Source organism: Parasteatoda tepidariorum, chromosome 8 (genome assembly GCF_043381705.1).
Source record: "Parasteatoda tepidariorum isolate YZ-2023 chromosome 8, CAS_Ptep_4.0, whole genome shotgun sequence".
Classification (NCBI taxonomy): domain Eukaryota; kingdom Metazoa; phylum Arthropoda; class Arachnida; order Araneae; family Theridiidae; genus Parasteatoda; species Parasteatoda tepidariorum.
The window spans coordinates 34563749-34583491 of NC_092211.1; the positions used below are offsets into that span (position 1 = coordinate 34563749).

A 19743-nucleotide genomic window follows, 5' to 3' on the forward strand; every position below is an offset into this window, starting at 1 on the left:
AATAATTTTATCAAACATTTGGAAATAAGCAATGTTTGATATTGATATAATAATATATTCTTTGTATAGCTATTTATGCATAATAATAGCTATTAACATATAGTTTGATAAAACTTAAACATGATAAAATTTATACAACTAATCATAACATTCAGTGTTTGGATCATTCAGCACATCAGGGTTAAAACAAGTTGGATGAAGTACTATTGCTATAAGTTTATGCTTAACTGATTTTTCAGTGTAAAATTTAAGCTGTTATTTTACTCATAAATAAGACATACCTCTTTCTTTCAATTTGAAGGTATAAGTATGTTCAACTGATATGTTTTTCTCCTTTTATTCAGAAACATATCAAATTATCTTTTGCAATGTCTTCTCTAAATACCCTGTTGCAAACGAGACAGCGAAGTCCTTTATTTCCGTGAAAAACTTTTTCATAAAAATATTTTTGGCACAAAACAGAACACAACTGCTCATCAAATTATATTTGTAACCGCTTATTTGACTTGGCGCGTAGCTGGAAATTCTGTGTCCTTATCAAATATGCAGAAACTCTTTAGAGAAGAAGGAAAAAACGCCAAATTGTAGCCATACATCACTCGTTATCGGCACACAGTCCGCAGTCAGCATTCAAGGGCCCTATCCTGTACTTGACAAATGGCGACTGCGAACCTGAAAGAAGGAAAAATTATTGCTAACATTCATCATCCATATAAAAAAGCTAATTGCGCTTTTGAAAATTATTATGTAAGATTATATGAAAGAAGTAAGTTATTGGCTCGCTGGATTTACTTTCAAAATTTTGAATAATAAATATCCTTTAAAATGATGTATGTGTTATTAAAAACCTTTTTATTTTTGAAGTTACTTAAATGGAGAAGTTTAATTATTGAGTTCTAAACTAGTAGTTAAACAAATAACACTCGTGTTACTAACTGTTAATAATGAAAAGATTCTAACTATTTTTCTTTAAAATAAAAAACATAACAACAAATAATAAGCATAAGTAGATTCATAGGCTAATGCAATTTACATAATTTTTAATATCAATTGCATTGTCTTAGGACTCTAAATAATTAAACAAAAAGTTAAAATTCATACTATTATTAAGATTTCATTTTCAAATTCTTAAGATTTGCTTTAAACAAGGCTCAATTTTAAAGCTGTTTATTTTTCTTAATTTAAGTTGCTTGCTTCAAGTATAAAAAAATATATGATCCGAATGTCAAAAAAATTATTATACTCTTGCTATAATTCATTTTATAAAAGGTATATGCCTACAAATAATAATACGTCATATAAAGTCCTATTGTAATAATTAGACGCAGAAAGGTAAAATTAACATTTGGGGGTCCAAACTTTGGATCAATTTTGGACCGGATTTCTAATCGAACTAAGGGGATTATATTTTCCTGTTTACGGCTATCCCCTATATTTTGGGGGTCTTAAATCCTATTCCATCGAAAAGAAGGTATGTTTATTAGGAGAAAGTACGTTTGTGTGTCTGATTTCGTAACTTAAAATATCGCTTGCACTACCATATTTGAGGTCACCTACTCGAACCATCCAGAATGAGAACGTGAAGATCCAATCATTAGATCAAAAATTATTCAGAGTGGTCTCTTTTTTGATGCACTTTACACTAGTGTGATTTGATTTCATATTTTTCCATGAAATTGATTTAATCCAGGCAATTGACTCATGAGAACAGTTGTCTTCAGAAATTTATTTGTAATAAATGAAGTAGTTTTTATATAAAGTTTTTTTTAAAAATATCTATTAAGTTATTAAGTTATTTCCGTTAGCTCGGACATGCATATATTTTTTTTAAAATTGTGACGTTAATAAAATTTAACAGTTCTTACGATATTCTTGCAGATAATTTATTTAAATAGCAAGTTAACTAAGAAATACTTCTCGAAAATAGCAACCAACTACTGGCAAAATCGTTGTTTCAAAAGTACTTCCAATATATTGATGAATGCGGGTCATCTGTAAAATTTGAATAATAGGAAGCCATGATGTAGTTTATTCTGAAGTAGCTTTTCGAGAGCAGTCATTACCAATTCTTGACTATCATGTCACATGACTGCGTCTGGTCACGGAAGTCCGATTGAGGGATCGTTTCAATATATTATTTCGCTATATTTGTCACCAAATATAAGTATTCTAAGCAAATCATATAAAAAAATGATGGTGATTTGTTAGAAATAACATTTTTCATAAAAATATGGGATAGAAGAAAGTAAATAATTTAGTTTATTTTGACTTGAAAAATGTGAGAAATGATTTTTCATGAGCATTTTTTTCTCTTTCAAATTCCTCACTGGAGGCTTTTGGATTGTTTTAAAATGTTAAAAGTATTCAGCATTTGAACTTTATATTCATGTAAATTGGCTTAAATCTTAATCATATGCCAAGTTTAATGATATTTTCAGTTACATGCTAGAATTTGATAATATGATTCTCTGATTTAATTTACCACATTGAGGTTAAAATCGATAAAAGAGAGAATATCGTTCAGCGGAACATTATTATGTTTTAATGTTGAAATGCTATTTATGAAAGTTTAGCAAGAATTGGATTTTATTTATTTTTTCCATTTTTTCATGGAATTGGATTTTATATTTTTGACAAGATTAGATATTCTTAACTATTGGATTTATTTTATTTTAATATTTGGATATATTCTTATTTGACAAGAAGTGGATTATTTTTTATTAAAGCTCAGGATTTTTAAATTTAGCCAAACTTGGAGAAGTATGGTATTTTAAGGTTTGCTTATAAAACTCAAGGAAATACCATGTTCTAAATGTTGTATTTTAACTTCACCTAAAAAAAAAAAACTTTAGAATGAATTTTATTTATTATGTCTGAGATGATTTTTATTTTTCAGTGTTAATAAAGTGCTTTGAAATAACGGAAAATGTTTGACGAACTACGTTAAAATTGTTGTTTTCTAAACTTAACTGTCGAATAAACATATGGGCCAAATTTGAATCGTTGAGTATTATCTAACATTCCTCATTTAAAGCAGAGTATCGCATGATTCTTTACTATGTCATGATTCTTTGCTTATTATATCTGGTTACTACGTAGCTAATCTCTCTGTTCACTGCCGCTCATCAGCCCCTATGATTGCTCCGCAATAATTATTTTTTGTTGGCATAAAGCTTTTAGCTATGAAAAATTAAATTTTTCACTTAAAATATATGTACTTAAAATAATTGTGCTTGTTTATGCTTCTTCCTCACTACCTCCCATGTCCAAACATTTTTCTTATAACTTTGTTAATCGGATCTATTAGTGAAAATAAATAATTTTGCTTAGTAATCAAATTTTCTAAAAAAATAACATTTAAATTAAACGAATATTGTTATAACAAATTCGGTGAGTTTAAAGGCGGAATTTAATATTTTTCCTTAAAAAAAACAGGCTGATATATTAAATAAAATTTATGTATACATCACATTGTGTTTGAAGCTGATTGTTAAGTTTTTAAAATTTAAACGTATTTCTGTAACTGTAATTTATAATACTAATAAATGTCAATTGTTCAAACAAAAAACTGTAACAAGATTAATGCGTTTAGCTACCGATTTAAATAGCTTCTTCTTAAATGTAGCGTAAATGCGTTAAATGTAAATTTTTAATCTGGGAAAACTGAATCTGATTGGATAAGATTCTCAGAAACTGGTTATATGACTGGATTAGAATTTTAGTTTTCAAGTTCACCAGGCAATCACACTGGTTATACTAATTTCCATTCCTCCACCCTAATAGCAATAAATTTTGATCATGTTTTGCTTCTTCCTCGGCTTAGATAATAGTTTGCGATCCTACTGTGTATGAACTATATTGTTCATTAACGTTCTAAAATTATGTGTTTAAAATTTTAATTACGGTACACCCTGTTTTAAAATTACTGGCCAATATTAACATAATATAAACTATTAATGATTAGATTGATTAGTTTAACAACAGGAAATTTCCGATTTGCCTAATTTAGATTTAACACGGATGCAAATTTAAAACCGAAAAACGAATCTGAATGTTCGTTGTTGTTGTAGTTTATTTATGTCGCACTAGTGCTGCACAATGGGCTATAAGCGACGGTCTGGGAAACATCCCTGAGGATGATCCGAAGACATGCCATCATAATTTTGATCCTCTGCAGAGGGGATGGCACCCCCGCTTCGGTAGCCCGACGACCTGCACGCGAAATCAAGCACTTTACGGTAGAACAGTTTAACGAGGACCAATACCGTACACCCTCGGTCCCTACGCAGACTGATACACGTGGTCACCCACCCGCACACTGACAGCAGCCAGTGAGGCTTGACTTCGACTTCAGTGATTTGCTGGAAGCTGTGTCTTAACGCTCAGTCCACTGCGGGACCTGAATGTTCGATATTTATATAAATATTTGCATTTAGAGTAAAATGATTTTTTTTTTTACATTAAAGAAAATTTCTTAAAATGAGTATGAAAGCTATTTTTGGGTTAAAAATCGCTTTGCAACTTAAATCTTTTAATAGATTAATTCCTGCAGAATTTATAAAATGTAATATCTTAATTCTTATTTGTTGCATAAATCTTGAAATACAATTTCCCTTCGTGACTACAAAACAACGCCATATACATAGTCCCTCACTCCATGTCCTATATACTCTGTTTGTACTGTGCTCGACCCCAAGTGGAGAGCAGAAAATGACAGTTAAAACAGATGAGGTCTACAACTCAAGCACCATTCTAGCATACCGAATAATACAGAAAGAGGGGTGACTCAAAATCGAACATATAGATGTCACTGCCACCGGTCGCTTTTCGAAACAGATCTAATGACATTTCATCTCCACCTACTCTCAGCTAATGGCTGAACATAGTGATTGCAATTACAGATAGTTCAGCAAGGAATGGTGACATCCAAATGTCGTGCTGAGCAGTTATTTGACACAAATGATAACCTGCTACGTAAGAAGTAACTCATAACTATTTATGCAATTCAGTGAAATGTCCAATCTTAGAAATGACTCGAATAAAGATTAAGAAACGTTCCTTTTTATGTACTTTTTAAACAATGATTCCTTTTTGAAGTAATGGTTTCATGATTATTCTATGCCTTTAAAGTGAATAGATTATTTTTTTAACCCTAAATTTTCTATGAAACAATCATGCAATAATAATTTTACACTTACACACTACATATATTACAATCAATTTCATAAGATAAACCTAACGGGAGTTTCATAATTTCTAATGAACTGAAGAAAATATATCTTAAAATAATATGAAAAAAAAATAATTGCAATATCAGCATAATTCAATTCAATTGAAATTCCAAGAGTTTTTTTTCAAATCTGTATATTTGTTTTTTTGTAAATATTTAAATATTATTTAAAGATAAATAAATATCATCACGCATTTTTTTTAAAACTTAAAATAATGTGGATTCTGTAAAATTTTATTCAAAAATGTTTAAGTTTAAAATTTTACAACAATAATTTAGCAATCATTTAATGTAACAGCTAAGAGAGTATAAAATTTTAAGGCTTTTCCATAAATTAAGGATAATGCAATCGGCAGGAAATATAGGTTTAGAAACAAAATAAAGATGACTTATTCATGAAGACCATTTATAAAATAAAAGATAAAGAACAAGAAACATTGTTTACGTATGATATCATTCATAAGAACTACAATTTTTGCTAACTGGAGTAATTATAAAAAAAAATCATTGTGATGTCCTATCGATGTCCTCTGGTTGCTTCTTGTAGCTTGAACATTATTTTTTAAGATGTGTGTGATAATTCTACAGGGGAAATTTTTAATTTAGAGTTCAATTTCCGAGTTATTCTGAGTCATTCTTAATGTATGGAGACGCGTGTAGTTTGAATCAAACAATGCTTAAAGTTTAAGCTAAAAAGAAATAAAATATCATGTACTCTGAGCAATTATATAAAGATTTAAATGTAATGTTTGTTCGTAAATTCTAACAATGTTAACAGTGTTTTTAATTCTAACTGTTGTAGTATTGAATTTTTGTATCTGATTTCCATACATTAAAATCCGAATGTACTTAACTGAGCCATATCAATATGTAAGTATTAAGAAAATTATGCTTAAACTAATTAAAATTTTCAATTAACTGAGTTGTTGATTTTTCTAGTTCCTAGGTTTCAGCAAAAATGTTTTTAAAAGCATGAAATTAAAAGAAATAGTTATTACTTTATCTCGATGAACATAACTACCTTTTCTCATGATCTGATGATAATCTCTATCACATTCAGCCTCTGACATTTCGTGGCTATCTGTTGTGTTTCCACCGCCTTGGAAACATGCCTTTTCTCCACTTGAACTTCCTTCGTCGTCTTCTGAATTTCTGAAAATACGGAACAAAAACAATGTTTTTCTTATTCTCATGAAAATTCACACTCTTAGACTTATATTTCAACAATTTAATTCTATAAATTAATGAATCAAGAAAAAGATACCTTATAACATTTTTTTTGCTCCACATACTTTTAATTTTGAATCGAATTAAAATACGACAGAAACTCTTGATATAATAAGAGAAACAACTTTGCTGTCGCCCTTTTAGTGTCAATTTATTTATTTTTGCGTTAAACGACAAAAAAAAATTAACATTAATTTTCGTAAATCCCAATCTTTCCTGAAATTTAAAGCTTTCAGTCTCAGTCACAGGAAATTATTTATATGAATCTGATCGAAACATTATGTTAATTCATCTTCAGTAACCGAGAATTGTGGTTAAATTTAAACAGAAATATTACGGTTTGAGTTATATCAGTCTTTAAAAATTTTCAGAACATAGAATACAATAAAAAGTTATGCCTTAAAAGAGCATGATTCAAAGGAATCTTATTACATCAAAGATGCATCATCAAATATAATGCTCACCTCGCAATAGGGAGATTCAGGTAGAAATGCAAGCGATGGCTGTGTGTGAGCATTATATGCACATTTCCCAGCTTTAAAATTTGATTTTTTTAGTCATTCTTAATTCAGTTATAATTAAATTAAATCAATTATCTAATTGATCACATTTCATAAAAAGCGAATATAAACACTGTAATGCCATTATAGGCTTTACATATTTCCTAGCCTTTAAAATTTCCTTTTATTTCATAAGTTTAGTTTCTAAATCATACTTAATCCTATTTTAATTATATTAAATCAATTATTTAATTTTTTGTTATATTTTTCAAAAAGCGAATATAAATATTTTATTTTCTTCTTAACAATCACTGACGGCTAACTGCCTTAAATCAATGCAGATGTATTACTCATACTGTAGCGATTAAATTGAATAACAAAATCTATTTTTTAACTCTTTATTCCGTAAGCTACTTTCTCTAACCACAAAAATCTTTAAATTACAGGATTGCAATAATTACTCACGGTCTTTTTTGTGATTAAAGGTCAGCCAGATTATTGAAAATTTAATATGAAGACGCAAGGTTGACTTTGTATATGACTACATTAGACTAATAACTCACCAACTTTGGATCCCTTCCCATGCTGCTAAGTGTCCGTCAGCAACTATTCTGTCACTAGTAATTTAAAATTCTTGACTGGGAGATTTTTTTAATTTCCGCTCAATCCAACCATCAATAATCCATTTTTATATTATGCTTTTTGTGAAATCATGATAAACTCCTGTTTGTGAAAATTTCAACACCATGAAGGAATCGTCATAATTAAATAAAATTTAATACTCAGTTGAGTGATAGTGGTACAAATAAATGGTTAAACTTTCAAAGCAAACAAACAATAACAAGAGATCGAAATCAGTATTTTGTGTAACCACCACGCTTCGCAATAGGTGCTGCTACACGACGTGGCATGGAGTCAAGCAAACTTTGAATGTCTGTTTGAGGAAGAGAATTCCTTACTGTTTATATGAGTACCCAAAGTTCGTCTGTAGAAGCAACAGGACGAGAATTACGAGCGAGACGCCGAAAAACGAAATCCCACACATTTTCAATCGGCGACATATCTGGGGAATACGCCGGCCAAGGAAGAAGTTGTACCTGTAGCAATGCAAGGAAGGATTGAACAGTCCTATCAATATGAGGGCGTGCACTGTCCTGTTGAAATATAACACCTGGCAAGGCTTGAAGGAAGGGAACAGCTTGGGAATGTAGAACTTCACTGATGTACCGGTTGCTGTTCAGATTACCCGCAATTCGTAGCAATTGAGATCGTCCATTATATGCTATGGCACCCCAGACCATAACTCCGGGTGTTCGTCCACTGTGACGTTCGATAACGAACTCCGGAAGATGGCGTTCACCGGCAAAGCGTCTGTCACGAATGCGGCCTTCATGGTACCACAAATTGGAGTGAGATTCGTCAGAAAACACGACACGCTGCCAATCAGTAAGCCAGTCCCTATGCTGGTTGGCCCATTGCAGCCGCAAGTGGCGAAGGTTTAGTGTGAGGGGGATCCTGTATAAAGGAGTCCCTGCGCGCAGTCCACGCTGCAGCAGACGTCTACGAATTGATGAAGCACACAATGAAACACCTGTAGCTATTGACCACCGTGCTGCCTAGAAGAGTTGTCTAGAGGTAGCCGTACGGTCCGTTAGCGCAACGCTGAACAGGTGTATATCATCGCGAGCTGACGTGACATTTCGGGATCCACTCCCGGATTTCCGAGTTATCCGACACTCGTCCATCCACTGCTTTCAAACACGCATCACTGTGCTGCTGTTACGCTGCACACGAGCAGCTACTGCACGATAAGATAATCCAGCTTCACGAAGGCCGATGATTCTCCCCCGTTTAAACTCCGTAAGTTGTTGAAATCTCACTCTCTTTCGTCGAATAGGCATAAGTAACGACTAAGCTAACGTTTACCACTAGCAGATAGACACCGTTAACCATACTCGCTTGGCTACAGCTGTCTATTTATTCGGATCCATCCGCCGTTCAGAGGGCGCTGATCGGCATACGCATGCGCTACGGGTCTGAAATTCTAATCATTTGCATATCATGCTCTATTTTGCATTTCCTGAAAATTTCAGCTCACTCGCGTAAGTCCTTCATGGTGTTGCAATTTTCACAAACATAAGTTTATAAAAAAATATACCTCTTCGTCTCTATAAAGGGAGATGCTGTTTATAATTTTCTTTTGTTGTTATGGCTATATTTGTTTAATTTTTAAAATGCTCATTTATAAACCAAGTTTTTGCTCCGAAATCCACCTCTTTCCCTAAAAAAGTAGTTGTACCAGACATTTCTCATTACACCAATAATGCCTCCATAGACTTATATTTTTTTTGTTCTTCTCCCGGCTTACATCGACCACAGTGCTGTTGTAAAATATTTATTGTGATAGGATAGGTCTTGCCGTCGAGCTGAGTGAAAAATTACCATGATTTCTTTCTCGGTGAAACGCAAGAAATACAATCAAAGGGTCATCCACAAAGAAAAGATCGTACTAATGCTTTATTTAAAAATAGCCTTGTCATCTAGGTTGAGTAAAAAATATCAAGGCAGGCTGCGGAGTTAATCACTCACAACCGATAATTCAGGGAAAAATATAAGTTATTAAAAAACAGTAAAATAATAAAAATGAAATTCGAAATTGCATTACTTATGCCAATCTCATATCCGTGTTGAGATTTTCTCTTATCAGTAAACCATTCCAGCATTGCTAGTTTAGGATTCATGTGTAATTTTCATAATTCCAAAATTATGAAGTTTCTTGAAAGATGTGAATAAACTTACAATCTTTAATAATTTGATATATCATTTTTAAAAAAATTGTGTAAGAAATGGAATTTACCAAATTAAGGATTTTATTACTGCAGGTGTAGGATGAACTTTCTGATGAAGAAAACAAAAACGATTTCTAAACAGGTATAATCAATAGACAGATTTTTTCATTTTGTTTCATCAATTAATAAAATAATGCAGCATAAATTATATTTTTTTACAATTATTAAATGCCAACAATAATCCATTTAAAAAAATAATTATAGGTTGAACTATCACTAATTTGCTAAATTAATAGAAGTCACTTCTCAATCGATATTTAAAGCATTTTTGTGTTTTTTTATTGCAGAAAAGTTTTTCTTTGAATGCTACTTGCTTAAATGTTTAATGTAACTTTGAAGTCTGATTTAATAGCTTCAAAGAATATATATAGCTTCAAAGAAATAGCATTTAACGTATTTCGAAAATATTCTTTAATAATTATATTAGGTTTTTAGTTATCCTACATTTCTCCTTGCCGTTTTAATGTGTAGAAAAAATATTGCAGAAATATAATCAAAATTCCATTACGAATTATTATCATACATTTTTTACAAATTTCTCAAAACAAACTTGAAAAAACAAGTAAATTCCAAGCATATGGTTTCATTGTTTTTGTAAACCTTTTCCTATTAATGGATTCAATTATTTTGCTAATTCGATCCATTTACTAAAAATAAAAATTAAGAAACGGGCAAAAAACATGCGTAAAATTTCTTTATTTCCCATTTTTCATTGCCATTAGCAATTATGATTTTTACGGCATTAAATAGTTTATTTCATTTCAGTTGCTAATGACTATAAACAAATGTTGNTGGTGCTAAGATTATTTTATTAACTGATCATAATCCCCTAGTATTTCTGACGAGTGCGACACCCCAAAGCCCGAGGTTGCAGAGATGGGCGTTAGCCATTCAACGCCATGATATTGAGGCAAGTCACATCAAAGGATCGAAACTTAGTAATGCAGATGCATTGTCCAGACTGTAAATATAAACTAAAATAAGACTCTGAACATTTTTTCCTATTATTATTATTAGGTGATTAAAGTAAATACCTAGTGTTAAGTTAAACCTAAGATTCAGTGAATATTTGGATGAATGTGAAACATAGTTTGTTTATGTGTAAAGTGTGACCCTTAAATTATTTGCCATATTCGATCTTTGGATCTAATATGACTCTGGGGGGAAGGTGTCAGGGTCACGTGATGTAATAACACGCATTTTCTGATGTTGCGAGCTAAAAGCTTGATATTATAGATATGATCATTTTTTTTTTGTTTTGGTTTTTTGGATGATGGATGGAAAAGAATAATAAAATGGTGAATTAGTTTTTGTAGAATTTTGCGTTATTTCTTTTGTAAAAGGTTACGACTGACATATATATACAAAATAAATAAATACAAAAAAGCACGAAGAGAATTAAGAAAAACAATAAGTTTCATTTATTGCGCATAAGCTGCAAATACACAGAACTCATTACATAAGTTCAAAATGAAGATAAAACAAAGGAAAATTACAGACGTATGAAAAAGAGGGGGGGGAAGAAAAGTAATAAAATAAAAAATAACAAGGAACTGGGAAAAAAAAGGATAAAATTTTTTTGAAAAATCCGGAAAATAAAAGATATAATCTTTTCATCAGCTCACACGATTATATTCGCAAAAAAAGAATATGTATATATATATCTATATATTTTCTATTATTCTATTTCTACTTCTACTATATGTATACAGGTATTTACTACTATTTGATGTGTTGCATAAAAAATATAAGTATGTAAAATCCATAAATTTAAAAATACTATTTCGGTACCGTATTTTTCCTACATTTTCGTGAAGAAACGCAGCCAAATCATCATATTTTCTGAGTTTAGACACCACAATGAGAGGTATATTGAAATATTCTGAAGCAAGGCTAGGAAAAATTGCTCGATTAGAGATATTGCACACATGGAGAATCAGGGGAGAGGGGCAGCACAGTATGCTCACTGCGACTCTAGGTACTTAACAATAGCAGTGCCGGAGAGTTAGTTTGAATGATTTTTGACTGTTTCGAGTGTTAAGTATCAGACATAGTTTTTTTTAACGATTTCCTTAAAACAAGTTCTCTTAATAGCTCTTCTTCTAATAGCTACTAATAGTTTCTTCTAATAGCTTCTTAATAGCTCTTCGTTTCTATTGAAAGTTGGTAGTAGAATTTATTTTAAAACTAAAAGATATCTCATGATTTACTAACCTTTGCTAACGTTGCATGCACCAATGGTTCTACAGAGTGCCCCATGATTATAGGGACAGACTTTAAGAGGAGGTAGGGGGCATCAGAAGAATTCAAAATTTTAAAGCAGCTTATGGTCGTAAACGTTGTGGAAAAGTAGTAGGACGGGTACAAGAAACAAGAGGAGCACTGCTGAGATAATCTGAAATATTTATTGGTTAAAGGTATGATATGTATGATAGATTATGCATTTTCCTCTGATAATCTGGCATCATGTACATATCTGCCAGTTCGGTGTTCCTAAAAAGTTGCATACTCCTCTGCAGGCGATGACGGCTCAAATAACTGAATCATTGCAGGTCTGTTTCCTCCAACGCTCTTCTGGACTTCATCTAGACGTTTCGATCATGAATTGTTATGCAAATCTGAGTTCTTGAAATGTTAAAATTTGTCCCAATAATTCTGAACTCCCTGTATAACGCAATCAATAATAAGACAGCACAATCACTCCTATCAAAATGAGAAAGAGTTTCCGTGGGTGCAACTCAAGAAAAATGAAGCGTTGTTCTAATGCTAAGGATGATTGCGCAATGTTCAAATGGGTCAAATAATAGGCAGATAAAGTGAAGCAACTATTTAAAGACGACCAACTTATTTCAGCAGGAAATGCTTTTCAGATTCTTGACCCTTTTTTACTATAAAAATTCCATAATTCTTCTAAAAGTTTTTTTTTGTTGTAATTTTTCTGATTAACTGCTAAAATGATAATATTTCGTCATGTAAAACTTATAAAAATGTTAAGTGCAATTATTTTTTTAGTCATTTAATTGTAGCTATTATAAATTACAATCGTTTCTATCTATATGGGTAATATCCCTTGCTCAGCAAGGCTAGATAGCCAGAACGAATTTTTTTTAGTTTTATGACAGTATTAAATTATGTATATTAGATTAAGTGTATTAAATTAAGAATATTAAATTGAGTTTATTAAAATAAGTGTGTAAGTGTGTTTAAGATGTCTCAACAAAATTGCAATAAAAATGCATCCAAAGCAAATGTATTCAAACAGCCATGCATGGTATAGAAGAAGGTTATTATTTTGATGTGTTTTATTATTTCGTTGAATTGCGCGCAAACTCTCCTATATTAATCTTAATAATTTTAATACAGCCCCTACGCAACACGTATATGAAATTGAGAGTAAATATTATACAATGGGCTTAATAATAAAGCGAATACATTTTAAGAGTACATTTTAAGCAAAACCATAAAAATGCGTGGATCTAATATCTTAATAATTTTCAAAAATGATTGCACCTTTAACGGTACATATAACGAGAATTAAATTAACATTGCCTGTATAATTTTAAACTTAGTCACTGTTTGCTACTTAATCACGAATATCCTCTCAATCAATCAGCAGGAGGCTACACTCAGACAAACACATCTGGACATACATGCTTAAGCACTTTATCGATTAAAATAAGTGTCACTGCCACGCAAGTAATTTTAATCCCACTCCAAAGATGGGTAAACTCCAGAAGCAAATAAGGGTAGCCCTTATCAAATCATGTCATATCATGGTGATATCTTCGAGACTAATGAGATTAACGTAAACGATACCATCTACCTAATCAAAAAGCTGATTTTCGGTGATACTTAAAATCGATCGGGGATTACCATTTACAAAATCCTATCAAAAAATAAGGCTTTAATTTTAAAAAACCGATATTTTGGTATTTTGAAAGTATTAAGAAGAAGAATTTTGTTTTCAAATTATAGAAATGACTGTCATAAAGACATCGTATTGTGTTCTGATCATGAATCAGATTCTTTGAAACACATTCGAAGTTATAGAGATACTCATTTTTAATCTCATTTGAGTGAAATTTCCTATTGAGACATTTTTATCGACGACATAATTTTAACATTTCAGCAACATGGTATATTTTATTCATACCACTATGCTTCAAAGTATAAGCGTATTGAGCTGCCATTATAAAGGACTAGGTTAAAAACCTCAGTTGAGGTTCGAGTTTAGGTTCAGTTTGAAGGGTACCAGCTTTCCTGCAAAGAAAAGGCAGTATGTGCCTAATTCTGACTACATTTGTTAGAATCATGCCATAGACTGTGAAATCAGCGAGACTTAACCTGCGTGTGGTCATGGCTCACAAACATGCTATTTACAGGGATGCTTTACTTTTTAAGTAATCCGATTAAAACTTTATTCGCACTTGTGCTAGCAATAATTCATTACACCTGCAAATAAGAACACACAGCAGGCTGTGTTAAGTGAAGCTGGGTAGCTTTGCCCGGTAATCAATCAAAAGCATAAGTATTCAATGTTTTTAATCTCTAAAAAGTTAGTAAAAATAAATCCTTTAGGATTTTAAGGAAAATTAATTTGAAATTACAAAATATCCGACAGCAATTGTTGGCACTGTAAACAGCTGCCCTGTAAAAAAACTCTTGACAAATATGCTGCAAGATGTACCGACTCTCAGGGCACAGGGACTTTTTACCATAAAATCCATTTTTACCGGAACATATAACGGAACAAAAATCTGATATACCATAATTTTTACAGTAATAATTATAGTAAAGTCATTGATTCACTTCAAATAATTAACTATATTAGAAATTACGGTTTAATATTTTACAGTAAAATAGCTTTTATGGATTTTGCACCATAAGTCCCGGTATTTTATACCATAATTTGATCCGGATTTTGTTATAGTGTGCGAAATATTTCAAAAGAAAATTTAACGTATTTATCAATTTTTTCACAAATTCTATGTTTGAAATACCATATACTTCAATTCCTCTTCAGAATATTAATAAAGTATTTCAAAAAAAAAAAATTACTTATTATCTTGTTTAAAGTGAAAATTTCAAAATACTAATACTAATGAATTTGTATGCAGTAAATGCGTAAATATTGAACAGCATTAGCATTGTATGACAAACATTTATTTAGACTATGAATGTATTGCACAATCTATAAAATAGCTTATACATAATGCTGTGTTAATATATAATGATATAGGGTGGAAAGTTTTTAAGATATTTACAAACTGTAAGTTTAAGAATATTTAAGAATGTGCATGAATTTAATTCCAGTATTTTTGTTATAGTAAAAGATAATTGAGTGCTTATACAGAACATAACTTTTTAGAAACAGCTTAATTTAATTTTCCTTGAAGTAAAAAATTGAGTTATGGTTTATGACTTCGTCTCAGTAAGAAAAATAAGAACCAGAGGCAAGTAAATTTAAAAATCATTCACATTGAGTATTTTTTTTTACTTATATGTGAAAAAATAGGAGGCAAAGAAAACAGCTCCCCCTCCCCTATTAGTACTACTTTTGAAAATTCAATCTAATATTAAATTTCAGTTTTCTGAGAAATGCGGGGGTATTTTATTTTTTGTTTTCCAATTTTATAATAGCACAAAATTGTTTGCAAAAATACTGTTTTCATTATTTCAAATACTACTTGCTATATTTCATTTTAATATTTAAAACTTTTAACTTTCGATTTAAAAGTTAAAAAGTATTGCTACCAATAAAAACATTAATTTTTATAGTTCACTTGTTGCCTGCCATAATTTATTTATTTCATCTGTTACATATGATTATTGTTTTGGAAGTTGAGAAATAAAATATTACTAACAATTTCCTAAATTATTTCATTGCATTTATATTGAAATATTAAATTACCTATATTTGTTTTGATAGTGGTACTTTTTAAAAAAAAAAACTCTTTATGAAATTATAGCTTTATTTAAACGTAAAATTGTATTTAAATATATGGAACTTCTCTAAAAATATTTTTCAATATACTATTACTATTTTAGTTAAATTTTAATTTAATTTAAATTTTAATTTAAGTATAAATTAGTGTAAAGGGATTAAAACAATTTGGGCCTTAAAATTTACAGAAAAATTGTTCTTTAAATTCGTTAACAATTTTTTCAAAATGGATATTGGTTCCTACATAAAAGTAAGCATACATAAAACTCTAGAACCCAATCTGGTTGATTTTCAGTTAGAAAGAATATATCTAGTTTATTCTACGATGTAGCATTTTTGAATGTTATGAATGTTATTCGATGTAGCTTTGCTACTATCGAAATACATAAGTAAACAAATGAATAAATTTAAATTTGCTATGATTCATGAAATATTTATTCCTTCATTCAATTATTATAAATTCCATTTAAATGTTTCTTAAAATAACTTAAGAATTCATTTTCTTATTTTTTTTCAAAAAAAAAAAGGATATGAGAAGAAATTGGCCGTATTATCTGGTATGTGTACTTCGGATATACTGTGTTTAATATTTTATCCCTGTACTATTTTTTAAACGTGATTCCGTGTTCATACCTAGTTTCTTCTTTGAAAAATAACTCTAAATTAACATTAATCTACATAAGTAGCTAAATAAGACAAGACAATGTATTCGCTTAAGCAGGAAATTTCTGGGGAGAGTAGTAATCAAAAATGTCTACCTTCATCTATGAAAAGGTAGCCCAACTTTGATTCGAGTTAACATGCCTTATATATTAGTGTATTGATGTTTAATAATTGTAGTGGTAGTTGTGCCACAATTCTCTCACACCAGAATTTTATCAGGGATGGAATTCGATTAAACGGATACCACTAGTTGGCGTTAATACGAAAGACCGGGCAAGCTGTGCTAAGTTCAAAGGGTTTTGAGCACTTGCGGTGAGAGCTGTATTACGTTCTCGGTTGTGTGTGTGGTCTCTCTTGTGTTGGTATTAGCAGTCGAGTGTGTCCGGGTCACCAATGTGGGGAGAGTAGTAATCGACAAAGTCAAACTTCATTTATCAAAAGGTACCCAAAAATTGATTCGAGCTAGCATATATTAGTGAAATGATGTTTAATAATTGAAGTGGGAGTTACGCCGCAAGTTTATATCACAATCCTATGTAATTTGTGCTTTATTACTATACTTTTTATAAATTACTTAAGTTTCCATTAATGTTTTCCTGGGTCACCATAGTAACGATAATTATTCAGACTATCATTAATCCATCTTTATGAAGCTGCATAAATATTTTATAATCTTTACTTATTCTTTCTGCTAAATATTTGTCAAGCAAATGTAATGCCCTAATTGCTAGACTCCTGGCTATACATTTCCAAATAAAGCATTCAAAAGCAAATCGAAGAAGCGGGAATATGAATATTGCTGATTTCCTTTCCTAAAGGGATGTACTTCCGGGAATATTCCTCTCGTTAACTTCTCTTGCCAAAGATTCTGACTGAGCTAAATAATTGTGGTCATAGCCTATTCCAAATACTGCTTAGAACTAATATCTAGAGTTATCTCCCGGGGTAATTCTCAGCAATTCTTTTCCCTAGAGACCAACGATGTAGGGAGTAGATTACATCGCTTTGTAATGACTCTCGACAGGGACTGTAATTGCTGTAAATTGTGCAATCTTCTCGCCAACGTCGCCAACTTCTTCTCCTACCCTACGGAAGCGTTCTGGGACATGCCCCTAGGGGGTAGGATTGGGACTGATTCTTCTCACAGGGAGTTAACAACATAGTGAGTAGTATTTTCTGGAGTAGAATATATATTTCTCCCATTTATCCTGGATTTCCGGCGGATATTTTTACGAAAGAGAAGTCTTAGTTACCGACATCATTAACTTTAACCAATAGATTGCTTAACTTCGTCACTGAGCTGTGATGAGTATATTTACTATTTAGATATGTCTGCATTCCGCACCATTGTTTATTTGAATATTTTATGAATTTAGAAGAATCGTCTATTGAATATCCTGAAGAAATGTTGGTGATAATCGAAACCAATTGTGCACACTTAAAATAATTGAGTACTATTAAAACATTTCCCATGTCTTCAAGTTTGTGACATCATTACTGAATCTTAGGAATGTATGAAAGTAAAACTAAGTACTTTAAAATCACTTTACTATAAAATCAGAGAATCACTGAAGTAAAATGAATATTTTTTTGAAAATTAAGGAATAAAATTTTGTGGCAAAATTGGATTTTACGGATGCTGCACCCAGGCTGCCAGGACATTTATCCATTTTTTGGGTATTCCACAACAGCCCATTATGAACCAGAAGAATAAGTTTAAGCAATTTTTGAGCCAAACGGCTTGGTTGTGGCAATGGTGTTAGCATTTCGCATAAGCCACTTTTAATTCCAAGCCAAACTTGAACACATCAATTTGAAATCGGATGAAATGCTAGCTAGTGATGACGAGAAAAACCCAGTCCTTAACAACAACAGCTTAGAGCTATTTACCATTTAGTCTTAACTACACTTATAAGCATTGAAAAGCAAGCTATCATTTCGACATATTTGCATACCACGCATTGTATATTTGAATATTTTATGTATCCAGAATTGTCTATTGAATGTTCTGAATAAATGTAGGTAAAATTTGTCTACATTTTTTACAATTAAAATAATAGAGTACAATTAAAACATTTTCAATGCTTTCACCTTGGTAACATAATTCTGGAATCTTAAGAATATATAAAAGTAAAACTAAGTCTCTCAAAGTCTGCTTCTATGTATTTTATATTTATACCAACATGATTTCTAAACATCTCTTAAATTGACTAGCAACTAATAAACTTTTGACAAAATTTCCCCAACACAACTCCCTTTTAATTTTGTCCCATTACAGACAAAATCACCCCATAGGGATTTTTTTAATTACCATATTTGATGGTGGGGTTCACCACTGAAGCTTGACGATACTAAATTAAGATTTATATTTGCATATATCTATATTTTCTTCCATTGTGTATTTGACTATATTAGAACTGTAAGTTAAGTACAATTTAAAAATAAATTCGATCAAATTACGGTAAAATGTAATGACTGGCACTTTTTATCGTAAAATCCATTTTTGCATGAAATTTTGCAGAACAAAAAATCTGATCTATCATAGTTTTATGAGTATTGATTAATTTAAAATCACAGAATTACTCTAGAAAATAAATATTTTTGAAAAATTAGTTAATAGAATTTTAAGCTTAAATTTTGTATTTTACAGATGATGTCCCCAGTTCTTACCGCAATTTAATCCGGATATTTTTTTTTGCAATGTATTCCTGCAACAGACTATTCAGAGCCAGGTGAAAAAGCTTAAACAATTTCGTGACAAACGCATGGCTGTGGTAATGATGCATTTAGCATAAACTACCTTTAATTCCAAGCCAAGCCATGGATTTGTGGCTGGATGAAATACAAGCAACTAAAGAAGAAGAAACCACAATCTTTAACAACAACAGCTCATAGCTGTTAACCATTGAGCCATTTCGGCTATTATAAGCACAGAATCCCTTCATAGAAGCTATTTCATACAAAAGAACAGCCACAGTCAGAACTCATAAGAAATTACGCAATTATTGCAAACTTTTTCGATTAAAAACAATATTGATGATGCGGGAAAAAATATGCATCACAATAAATTTATACATTTTATCTCTAAGGAAAACAAATATAACACGGGTTACAATCCCTCCGTTTAGATATGTTTCTATGGATTTTATCTTTGAACATCAACATTACCTAACTAAACTATTCACAGTTGCCTAGCAACCGTTAAGAACTTGATCAAATTTCCCCTAATCAGTGGATTATTAGAATACATTTTTCTAAGCAGAACAGTTATTTAAAAGTTAGATTTAATGGTTTGAATATTTATTTTCTTCAATGAAACTTGATTTTCGT

At 31.0% G+C, this 19743-nt stretch overlaps 1 protein-coding gene across 1 annotated transcript in view; it reads right to left on the reverse strand.

Moving 5' to 3' along the window:
- Positions 1-451: 451 nt before the first annotated feature.
- The window catches only part of LOC122271584 (cell adhesion molecule Dscam1-like), a 384849-nt gene continuing 365557 nt past the window's right edge, over positions 452-19743 (reverse strand). Inside the window, exons 25-26 of the mRNA XM_071184629.1 lie at positions 6252-6382; positions 452-672 (exon numbers count right to left, since the gene is read on the reverse strand). Of these exons, the coding sequence (XP_071040730.1) occupies positions 596-672; positions 6252-6382 (208 nt within the window). The 3' untranslated portion in view covers positions 452-595. The remainder of the gene's footprint in view (positions 673-6251; positions 6383-19743) is intronic.